The following is a 12,291-nucleotide window of genomic DNA, read 5'->3' as shown; positions in this document are numbered from 1 at the left end:
TTTAACAAATGACTAACTGTTTCAGATGGAACATGCTTGCATGATGAAGAAAGTCTGTAGTCAGTTCAAACACAAAGCAAAACTTTGCTTATAATAAAATCAAATGGGTGAATGTTACAAGTCTCGAAAACATCTGCCTTCTATCCAGGATCAAGTGAACAAAATAACATAAATTGATCTTTCAACAAAGATTAGGAAGCAAATAAAGCAACCATAAACACAATATTAATCAGCCAAACCAACCATTTTTTTGAAAACATAAATTATAAACACAAAAATAAGAACATTGATTTTTTTAAAAAAAAAAAACACACACACACACAAATTAAGTAAACAAACCAACTGCAAGAACATCAACCTTGTCCAAGCGATGGCAATTCCTCTGGCACGAAACCAAGAACATAGAACTCGACGAAACCCTCTTTGTAGAACCACAAAATCATCAATTCGACGAAGAAACTATAGGGAATCAGAGAAGGGGTTTTATCGATTTCTCAATGCAGTTCATTCAAGGCTTTCACCCAGTGAGTGTGGATAAGTTTCGCCTCTCATTTTCACATCCTGAGAACTATGTCGAGACCATGTAAAATTTTGTTCAATTCGCCTTTGGTCATAATGCAAAAGTTCTTGAACTTGATTTCTTAGAACCAACATGGGATCAACAAGATTTTGATCTTGATCTTGATCTTGATCTTGATAATAAAGTGAACAACAATTCAAAGTGTGTCTTCACCAATCAATATGCCAAGTTGTATCAATAATGTCATATAAACAAATAATTGCACATACTTAAATGATGTGATGGGTTTCCCATTAAAATTCAACATTGAATTAATGAGACAAACCGCATAAATTTGGGACTCCACATGAAACATATAGTACCTTTGGCATACGCAAAGGATTTTTGGCAGCATATTCACACAATTTTTCGATCTTCTGGTCATTTGGTTCTTCTTCCTATAAAAATAATACCATAACAAATAGGATTTTCCATTTCAAACACTTCATGCAAAAAAAAAAAAAAAATACATGAAAGCAAAAATAACATAATAATGTTGAGCATACTGAAGCTGCAAGTTGACCTAGCTCATTTAACAAATGACTAACTGTTTCAGATGGAACATGCTTGCATGATGAAGAAAGTCTATAGTCAGTTCAAACACAAAGCAAAACTTTGCTTATAATAAAATCAAATGGGTGAATGTTACAAGTCTCGAAAACAACTGCCTTCTATCCAGGATCAAGTGAACAAAATAACATAAATTGATCTTTCAACAAAGATTAGGAAGCACATAAAGCACAAAGACCTAACCTGCGATTTGGGAAAAATGTCTGCTATCATCTTTTTAAACTTCTTCACGTGCTGCCTTGACCTTGCCCGCGTTGTAGGGCAAAAAAAGCAAAGATTACCACATACCGGCAAAACCTGCCTTGAAATTACTCCGAAAACAACGCTCATTTTGAATCCCAATTATGTTCAAATCATAGAAAATTCTCTATTTCCTTCAAATATATATATATTTTTTTTATATTATTATTGGCTTCCTTTCCCTTTATTTCAATCCAAACTCACAATTTTTGAAAACCCAAAATGAGAAGGGAAAGAAAAGCTCTAGAGAACAAATGGGTACCTTCAGATTCCGGAACCAGCCTGCAATCATCAATTTTGAGGTCATCAAAGCTTGAAATTTCAAAAACCCATTTCAATACATTGTAAATGCACAATGCAGGTTTAGAAATGGCAAGAATTCTAATCAACATTTGATTGAATTTGGTGATATGCATATCACATATATCATATAAATATGATGAAATTGAGTTGAGGGTTATGAAGAATGAATGTGTTGGACCATTTTAATATCTTTTATTTATTTATTTATATATCTTGGTCATGAATGGGGTTTCATTACTTTGGTAACCTCTCATCTTGGTCATAAATGGATATAAATGGAGTTTCATTACTTTGGTAACCTCTTGGTCATGAATGGAGATTAATTAGAATTCATGACCTTGGTGATGAGTTAATTTTGGAGTTTCTCCATTTTCTTTGGTTTAATGATCATCTTTATTTTTGGTGTAACTGTAAGGTCCTAATGGCCTATAAATAGTCCCTCTCATCTACTCTTTTCTACACCAACACACACTAACTATTTTCTATACAAGAGAGATTACTAGCAAAAAAGGGTGTTTTTCTTGGTGAAGTTTCGGGTTCACCATCTTGTGCAGAGTTGGCCTGAACCATACGACAAGTAGTCGGCTGTTGTATCCTAGAGGGGACAAGTCATAATTTTGTGATTGCTACATCGGTATTGGGGTTCTTCCTACCACAGTGGACTTGATCTCCTTAAAGAAAACGAGATATCCGCGTCTCAACCTGATCTATTTGTATTTCATTTTCTTTGCATTATTTATCAATAAAATATATTTTTTTCTGGTATTTTCACCAACAAAATGTACCTTCGGATAAAATTCTGAAACAGAAAACCAAAGGCTGGTAATCCCGTCAAAGGGTTTCAACCATCGACCGAAACTCCAGCACCGCGAAACTTTTCTGATCTCTCTCTCTCTCTCTCTCACACATATAATAACTACCTTCTTACCTTCTCTCTCTAAAAACTTTATTCCTTTCTCTGTTTCTACATATACAAATACAACTGTCTCTGTATTTGGAAAAAAATCAGTTTCCTTGTCGAAAAAATGATGGGAATGAGATGCTTTATTTGGAACCAGCGATTGCCACACGCAATGTGTGTGCAAGTTAAATAAATAAAAATAAAACAAAATATTTATTGTTTATTGTATATTGTATTTTAGTCAAGTGGTAAGAGTTTTATTCATTTGACATAAAGGTTCAAGTCCCCTCCTCTCATCTATCTAATTTTTTTTTAAACCTTAAATAAAAAAATGAACACGTGGCAGCATAAGAAACAAAGGTTTCATGACACCACAAGGGTGTTCACTTAATAAGAACACTGATATTTTTTTTATTTAAAAAAAATGCACACACACAAAATTAAACAAACAAACAAACCAACTTTAAAAAAAATTGAATTTATACACGAAAACAAAGAAAAGTTTAACGAAGAGAATAAAAATTATAATGAACCGTATAACACAAAACACTTAGAGATAAAGATATTTGATATACACTTATAGTTAAAAAAAAAATTAAGACAACAAACAAATAAATCAAAACAAATTTTACGAATACTAATTACATTTTATAGTGTGTTTTTTTCCCCCAAAAAAAATTTGATTACATAATTGAACTTTGTAATAAAGAAAATAAAATTTTAAATTAACAATAGTATACTTACAGTGTAAGATGAACAATGCATGTACTTTGGATAATCACTCTACCAACTTGCAATAGAATCGTATGATCACAATGTACTTGATTACTGTTTCTCCTCCAAATGAAAAAAGAAAAAGGTTCTTTGAATAAGTTCCAAATGAAACTGATATAAGTTTGAAATAGAAAACGGAAAAGTTTTTGGCAAAGACTAAAACCACCGAGTTGTAAATGTTTGTGAAAGGTGGGAAGTTATTCAATGTGGGAAGTTATGCAATTGTTATATTTTGTGAGTTAGTAATTTATGATTTTACCCTTAATTATAAATTGTTATAATTTTAAAAATAGTATAATTATTGAAGAAGTTAAGGTTATTTTAGGAAAATTAGTAAAAAAGTTATGAGAGCTTGGCTTCAAGACACCAAAGTTGCTGTTGGCTTTTAATAATAGTATAGATGAAAACATAATTATTATCTTTTTTAACACACAATATTAATCAGCCAAACCAACCATTTTTTTGAAAACATAAATTATAAACACATAAACACAAAAATAAGAACATTGATTTTTTTTTTAAAAAAAAAAAACACACACACACACACAAATTAAGTAAACAAACCAACGAAATTTTTAAAAACTGAATTTATACACAAAAACAAACAAAAGCTAAAAAAAGTTAAACAGGAAAAAATCCAAACTTTTTAAGTCTAAGTCTAAGTCTAAAAAATTGCACACATTTTCTGTTTTGCAATTTTTTTTTTAAAAAAAATCGAATATAAAAATACATAAGCACACAATTTTTTTTAAAAAAAAATACAAATCCGAAACACATAAAACATTGAATTTGAAACACACACACCGAAGTAAACAAACAAACCAAAATTTTTTCAAAAACAAACAAAAGCTTAAAAAAGTGAAACAGAAAAAATCTCAATCTATTTAAGTCAAGTCTAATAATTGCACACATTTTCTGCTTCGCAATTTAAAAAAAAAAAGTTGTAAAAATATAAAAACACACAAAATAGAAAAGTATAAACCCATGACACTTTGCACACTCATAGTCAAAGAGATTTTATTGAAAACGTTCCAAAAACTCAGCATTTGCACGGTACGATGCCTCCATGTCAATGCCATCAGGACCTTTCTCATTCGAGAGATTGATGTACAATGTCTTCAATGCATACCCATACTTGATAAAATACTGGATCGCCAACATTTCATTCAGATGCCCTTTGAAGCCTGTCACATTCACCACCTTCAGAGTCCTTTTAAGGCACTTATACACCATGATATATCCGTTACTCAGGAACTCATGGTCCACAAGAGAAAGTGTAGCTTCCCTCTCCTGAACAAAAACAAAACGAAACAAAACAAAAAAGGTGTTTGAAAAATGTAATGGAATAGAAGATAGAATAGATAGATATACTCATTGGAAAAATGGTGGTTGAAGAGAAGATATGGATGGTGAGGGTCTGCAAGCGAGGGCAACTGAAGAGGAAGAAAGATATTCCATGGTATTCATTAATGTGCAGCGCCGTCTTCATTATCAAATGCCTCATTTTGTAAAGAGGAGGTTTCAACATTGGGTATTTCTCTGCTGTTGATATTATCTTTTTTGTTCATCATCAATAAACGCACAATTACTATTAAGTAGAAGAAACAATGGATACATCAGGGAAGGAAAATTTGAATGTTTCCTGAAATTTAATAAAAAAAAAACCCATCAAAGAGAAGCTAGTATTTCTCATGTTTGTTATTTGGGGGTCCTTTTGTCCCAAAATCTAGTTCTCTCCTATTAATATACATAAGAAAATCTTGAAATAGCGACTGAAAGTGCATCAAAACAGAGGACAAAGGATTTTGCAAACATAATATCATTTACTCTCTTCATGTTTGATCCACTATAAAAAACATTTGGCTATAATAATTAAGAAAATTGATTTGAATGTGAAAATTTTCACATATCATTTAAAATAGACAGATGGATAGATTTTTTGTATAATTTGTATATCGTTACTCAATTTAATAATTGAATTTGATAGAAGAAACTATACCTGAAGCATGTAACTGCAGACAGTCAGAACCCTAATGCAACCAATATCTCTGAGTAGGTCATAAAGAATATCACCATATTCATCGAACTCAGCCTCGAACCCAAAGTCTAGATCAGCCTCCACCAAGGCATTCAAGTAATCTATCATAAAACCATTCATTGGCCCAGAATACTTGAAGAACAACAACTTTGGAGTCTCAATGCCGATCCCATTTTCAAAACTTCAGCACTTGTCAATCGCCAAAGTCCTCAGCCTTGCCGCAGAAATATTAGGGTTCTCCAAATTCCAACACTTCTTCAAACTCAAACTCTCTAGTAATTGACAGTGTAGACGTCCCCGAACGCCCCCGGGAGGAACGAGTCCCCTGTTCCATTCGATATTGGGCTCACTACAGTTCAGGACTCTAAAATTTGTCACGGTTCTAAATCTGAACCAAAGAGTCAAAATCCGGCAAATCGTTTTAAGAAAACAGATTTTGAAAGAAGTGCCAAACATGGACTGCTTTGCCAGATATAGAGTCGCCACCTAAATATTTTATTTTGGGAAAATTTAGGAAACCCTGACTCGTTTGCCTAAGGCCACGTGTCCGTCATCACCAAAGTTGTCTCGGCTCGAGAACTTGGGTACGATTGGGGAAGATCACTTCGTGAGCACCCCCGCTCGCCCGATCAAAAATCGGCCTCTACTAACCATGATATCTATTTTTGAAAACATTATGCGTTCTTATTCCGGTTATTAGCCTAGATTTACTATGTGATGCGCACAGCATACAAGTATAGACTGGGTCGCCTGAATTGGAACAAAACATTTCATGTTTGTTTGTTTGAAAATGGTTTGATGGTGCTACTCGCAAGTAGGCTAAGACGTGGATTTGCCACCCTCAGGTGGGCTTAGAAAACATGATTTTACCACTATCTAGTGGGCTTAAAACACACATTTGATGAATTGTTCCAATCCAAATAACCCAACCTTCACCCACAGGCATTCAGGCAGTTATATCATATAAGCACATAGCCTCATGGTAAGCATGCTATTCATGGCAGTCACTCACACGCATGCAAGGATGCTAAAGCATAAAACTTACCGAGTACTCCAAGCCAAAACAGAAGCTAGGTTAGAAATCCATGCATGATCCTAACTATACAGAAATGTCTAATGCAACACATGCAAAAATGCAACTATAGCAGGCTCGGTTATTCTAAACATGGCATATGAAATGCTACAGCTAACATGTATTCAACTTGGAATTGAAAATACAATGCAGTTAGTATGATGCGCCGAGCCCGGTGCATGCAAAACAAATGAATGAATGCAAACATGCTATCATACTGTATGTTAATTGAAACATGCCCTAATCTAACCATCATAAGCGGGTAAATAAAAGGGAGAAAGACGTGGGGTTGGAAGACATACATCACACACACGTACACTTATTACAGTTGTGCCCTCGCTCGGAGGGTCCGAATAAATAATACGGTCCCGAATAAATAATTACAGTCCAAATAATTACAAAATCCTAATTAATTAACAAATTAAATTAGGAAAGCAATAAATTGGCATGCAAGCCAGGGACTGCCTCAAATCTGCTCCAGATGATGAATGATGCATGCTCGGGTTGCCTTGTGCGGAGAATCCCTTGCGATGCCCCGGTTTGCCTCTATTTGCAATTGTTCTTGGAATGCGTGCCAAGCTCCGGAAGGCTGCCGATTTCTGATTTGCTGTAACAGAGAGCAACAAAGGGGCATGACAAAGTATTTTCACATATGTATGCATGACTACTCTTTGAGGAGTGTAGTCCTCGATCCTCGTGCCACCAATCACGCATCTCGATGCATGATGGCCGAGGAGTCGATTTGCACGATTCAATATGAAATGAATGCACATATGGACACAACAAGGCCTAGACTTCATCATGGATAATCCGGAGTGTCGGCGACCGAGGAATTGAGACACGTTCCGTCACTCAGAGTACGAAACGCCCCTCGTTTCCCGTGCTCGGGCTAACTCCTATCCCCAACACGATACAATATGCATGACATGCATGAAATGAAACTAAGATACAACCTATCATGCACAATGCTAGGAAATGGCATACACGATGCACGAGATAACATGGCATACACAATGCGCTAACATACGGCCTAGCATACACAATGCTATGAAATGAAATGGCATACACAATGCAATATGGGCTTACACCAACGTGAGTGGACCTCAGCCGCACTCACATAGGAGGCCATGAGATGAAAATGAAACACTCGAAATGCGTGCACACATGCACGCAAACCGAGGACCGACCCTAAGGCACAAATGCCACTCTAACATGACATGGCAAGGCATGGAATATGACATATAAACATGCAAGTTTTAGCACTGAAATGTGATGCAAAATGATCCTGAAACATGGAAACATGGCACCCGATACATGGAATGAGACCCGAAACATGAAATTAGGTACATGGAATGACCTATGGCTATGCAAAGCATGCATTATTTGAACATGAAGTGTGAAGACAAAATCAAGACAGTCCCAAAAAAAGCATATTTACAGTTTTAATCAAGGCCAAAAAGTGAACACAAATAGGGCTAAGTTAACATGCAAAAATGGCCCCAAAAGAGAGATAATGAAGCAAGTAGCAGCTTCTGGCCCTAAATGGCCAAGAGCCCTTCAACAAAGTTGAAGAGGGGCTCAAAATAAAGTACTTTACAGTTTACAATAAGCCACGAAAACAAACACAAGTATGGCTAAACTATTGTGCAAGAAATGGGCCAAAAGGGAGACAAAGAAGCAAGTGATGGTTGCTGACCTCAAACAGAGGATGGTCCTTCAAAAAAATTGAAGAAGGGCCCAAAAAATGGTATTTTACAGTTAGTGACCAAACCCAAAACAGTGCACATGCAAGCTTAAAATACTATGCAAAATAAGGCCTAAAAAGAGGTTTAAACACAAAGAGCAAAAAGGGAGCTTCAAAAAGCAAAAGTCCCTTGATAAAAAATGAAGAGAGAGTCAAAATAAGGCTATTTAAAGTTCGGACCAGAGCCCAAAAATACAAGCACAAGGGGCTAACAAAACATGCAAAAATAACACCAAGAGAGGGATAAAGAGGAAAGTGACAAAAGGAAGCCTCAAACAGTGAATAGCCCTTCAACAATGTTGAATAAGGGCTCAAAATAACCCACTTTATAGTTTATAACCAAGCTCAAAACAGTTTACAAATGAGCCTAAAATACTATGCAAGAAAGAGGCATACAAGAGAGGTAAAGAAGCAAGTGGTAGCTAGAGACCTTAAACATGGAAGGACCCTTAATCAATCATGAAAAAGACATCAAAACATGACTATTTTCAGTTAGGGTCAGAGCCCAAAAATGTAAGCAAGTATAGCTTAGATATAGAACAAAATAAAGCACAAAAGAGGGAGAATGAAGACTCACCCTTGTAGACCAAGCTTCAGTAGCTCTTGGCTTCAGAAAAGGTGCTCTTAAGCTCTGGAAAACCAGCTCCAAGTGTTGGAAAGGATGGTGGTAGTGTGGTGCTATGTGGTGGTGTAGAAAGGGGTGTGGGATTTGAAGGGTTTTGAGGGTTGGAGTGTAGAGAGAGAGAGATACAATGTAGGAGGTTTAGAAAAGATTTTCTAACCCTTAAAACTAAAGGGGAGGGGCTGGTTTTATAGGCAAAGGAGTAGAGAAAAGGGGGGGAATTTCAAATTCAAGTTTCCCCCCCTAAAAGGCCAAACCCTCGGACATGGGCGAAGTGAAAAACAAAATACATGGCTGGAATGCACTTGGGACAAGGATCATGGCCGGCCAGCTCAAAAGGGCAAAAAAGGCCATTCACCAAATAGGTGGCCGGCTTGCTAGATTTTCTGGCCGGCCTGCTACTTTTCAAAACAAAAAATGGTTCTGCCGGAAAGAAAGGTGGCCGGCCGGTGATTGGGAAGTCCAATGGTGGCCATTCAAGTGTCCAAATTGAAGCCCCGGAAGTTAGATTTCCAATGGCGTAAACCTTGCATTAAAATTCCTCCTGTGGAAAAAGTTATGCCAGTTTCCGTGAAGCCGCGCAGATTCGGTCCTACCCGGATTCATGCCGAACTTCTCCCAACCTTGTTTTCTTCTCTCCTTTCCTCTTTTCTTCAACTCCAAACCCCTAAACAAGGTGTTTTTAAAGATTTTTCAAAAGAGTTCATCTCTCCTTCATTCATTTCCACTTTGTCCTCGCTCGGTTTACCGAAAAGCGCGACATTTAACAAAATGCGAGCGTCGGGACATCGTAGAAACTTTATTTCAAAAACGTTTTTGAATGAGAGGGTTTCAAGGTCTAAAATCTTTTGATCAAGATTGTTTTGGTCCAAAAGAGGGTATGAAGTTGAGATTTGACTCTCTCTCCTTGCCGAAGAAATTGAACCTCTGCCCTGCGCATCTTTCAAAACCATCAGTCGTGTCCAAGTCTTAAAGGCGGTCAAAAATGGGGTGTCTACAGGCAGTTTGATAACAATGCGTTAAAAGAAGTAGTTGTCAGTTGAATCCACGATAAAGAAAGACTCGTCAGAGCACTGAAGTTGATGAATTGGGAAACCCTAAATTTGTATGCAAACAACTTCAAAGATTTGAATGGCTCTTTGTGTTCATAAACACATGGAGGCAATTCAAACAAATTAGCATGGTTATTATCAAGATCAAGATCAAAATCTTGTTGATCCCATGTTGGTTCTGAGAAGTCAAGTTCAAGAACTTTTGCATTATGACCAATGGCGAATTGAACAAAATTTTGCATGGCCTCAACATAGTTCTCGGGATGTGAAAATGAGAGGCGAAACTTATCCACACTCACTGGGCGAAAACCTTGAATGAACTGCATTGAGAAATCGATGAAACCCCTTCTTTGATTCCCTATAGTTTCTTCGTTGAATTGATGAATTTGTGGTTCTACAAAGAGGGTTTCGTCGAGTTCTATGTTCTTGGTTTCGTGCCAGAGGAATTGCCATCGCTTGGACAAGGTTGATGTTCTTGCCGCGTCTTTGAAGGGCAAGAAGGAGATGATTATGAGAATGAGTGAGTCTTTCAAGTATGAGAACATGTCTTGATCATTGTTTTTGTTGGTCATGGTGGAGTGTGTGTATGTGTGGGGGAGGTTGTGTGTTGTTGCAAGAAAGTTGATGAGAGAGTGTGTGTATATATAATGAGTGAATCATTGCAAAACAAAGACCAAGAGTTGCTTATATATATATATATATCTATATATAGGTTTGGTATGGAGAGAAGCATGGTTCGGTTATTATAGTTGGGGTTTGAATTTGAATCTTGAGTGGACGGTTTTTAAAGAGGGAATTTCAGTTAATTGCATGTTTTGAAAAATTAATATAAATAACTGGAAAATTTTATAAATATTTATTATTTATATTAATAATTATAAGTATAATTTTTTTTCATGAATTTGTAATAAGTTTTTAAAATTATCACTGTAATTTTCCCACTTTTAAACCAATTATAATTAATGATTTGGAAATTGTTTCCATCATTGTATGTTAATGCAGAAATTATATTTTTGAGGTCTTAAAATTTAACAATCACTCGAATTTTGTATTTTGTATTTTGTATTTACTTAACTGTATGGTTAAAAATCTGAATTATTATAAGGATACTAAAATTTGCTTACAAATTTATCAGAATAGTGAATTGTGGAGAGATTTAATTTGGGACTAGCTTCTCTCCATTTTGAAATCGGACCAGAGTGGTGTTGTCCAGTTTATTGGATTTATTTTTAGGTCTTATTTTAATGATTCAAACCGTTCACATTTTAGGATTCATTGCGTATATCATTCCTGTAAAAAATTAAGTTGGTTAAATAACAACAATCACGTATTCGGATCAATTTTGTATAAAAAAATAGACGATAAGAAAATTAACAGTTTATACAAAATTAGTTTGTATACGTAATTTACGTTATCTGATCGACTTAATTTTTTATATGAATAATGTACTCGATAAATTTTTAAATGTGAACCACTCGAATTATTAAAACAGGATCCAAAAATTAACCCAATTGACTGGGTTAGACTGTCTATTTTGATTTCGTGTTAGAGATAGTCCAAATCAGTAAAATTATTATATTGTGGATCATAACTTAGATGACTCTCAACCGCATACAGCCTCTGATTGGGAAGATAGGTTAAGATGAGTTTGGGATTATTTTAGTCAAAAAAGCAAAATAGATTTTTTAGTTCCGTAAGATAAAACATCATATTCAACCTATAATTATTATATTTTTTCTCTCATAAAAGTTTAAAAACTCAAAAAATCCTTTCCAAATGAGGCTTTTTAACCCCAGACTAAAATAGTCAAAACGCCACAAAGCTAACCTACTTCCCAAACGACCCCTATATTTTTGAATAAATTTCTAATTTTTTTTTTTTGATCGGCAAAAAATATCTTTATTGATGGAAACAAACAAAGTGATAGGTTACATCAATAAAGAGGAGCTTAGAGCTAAGACAAGCTCAAAGGTCCAGTTGGTGAGAAACCAACAAGAAGAGAAAACAGAAAACAGAAAACAGAAAACAATCAACCAAATAACACCTGAACCAGCCCAACACTCTGGTTGGTGAGAAAACAAACATTTTGCTCCGCAAGGTTCTCATAACCAAAATCACCTATGAACAACTCGAAAGATGGCTGGAGTGTATAAATTAACCACAGAATCAGCAGCAAAAGCCTAGCAGATCGTTACCAGCCAGAAAACCAGTTCAGAAGTAGAACAACACATCACCCACAGATCACTAATTCCAGAAAACCAGTTTAGAGGCAGAACAAAAGATCACCAACAGATCACTAATCGGATGGGCTAACAACAAATAACTCTACCATCCACAGATCACCACCAACAGATTGCAGTTCATTGACAAATTAGATTAGTAACAGAACAAACAGTAACAGAAACAGCAGAAACAC

At 35.6% G+C, this 12,291-nt stretch overlaps 1 protein-coding gene across 1 annotated transcript; it reads right to left on the bottom strand.

Moving 5' to 3' along the window:
- Positions 1-9,817: 9,817 nt before the first annotated feature.
- LOC145798359 (putative F-box/LRR-repeat protein At1g56400) lies at positions 9,818-10,447 on the bottom strand. Its single transcript, XM_082885887.1, has one exon. The coding sequence runs from the start codon at positions 10,445-10,447 to the stop codon at positions 9,818-9,820; it is 630 nt and encodes a 209-aa protein (XP_082742013.1).
- Between the last annotated feature and the right edge of the window lie 1,844 nt (positions 10,448-12,291).

The sequence above is a fragment of the Camellia sinensis genome, chromosome 8 (assembly GCF_055761805.1).
Source record: "Camellia sinensis isolate YWXY chromosome 8, ASM5576180v1, whole genome shotgun sequence".
Taxonomy (NCBI): Eukaryota; Viridiplantae; Streptophyta; class Magnoliopsida; order Ericales; family Theaceae; genus Camellia; species Camellia sinensis.
This window is presented reverse-complemented; position numbering and strand designations above follow the sequence as displayed.

Bases quoted from the DNA above. Each gene is read 5' to 3' on its own strand.
- LOC145798359 (XM_082885887.1), bottom strand. From the start codon at position 10,447: ATGACCAACAAAAACAATGATCAAGACATGTTCTCATACTTGAAAGAC.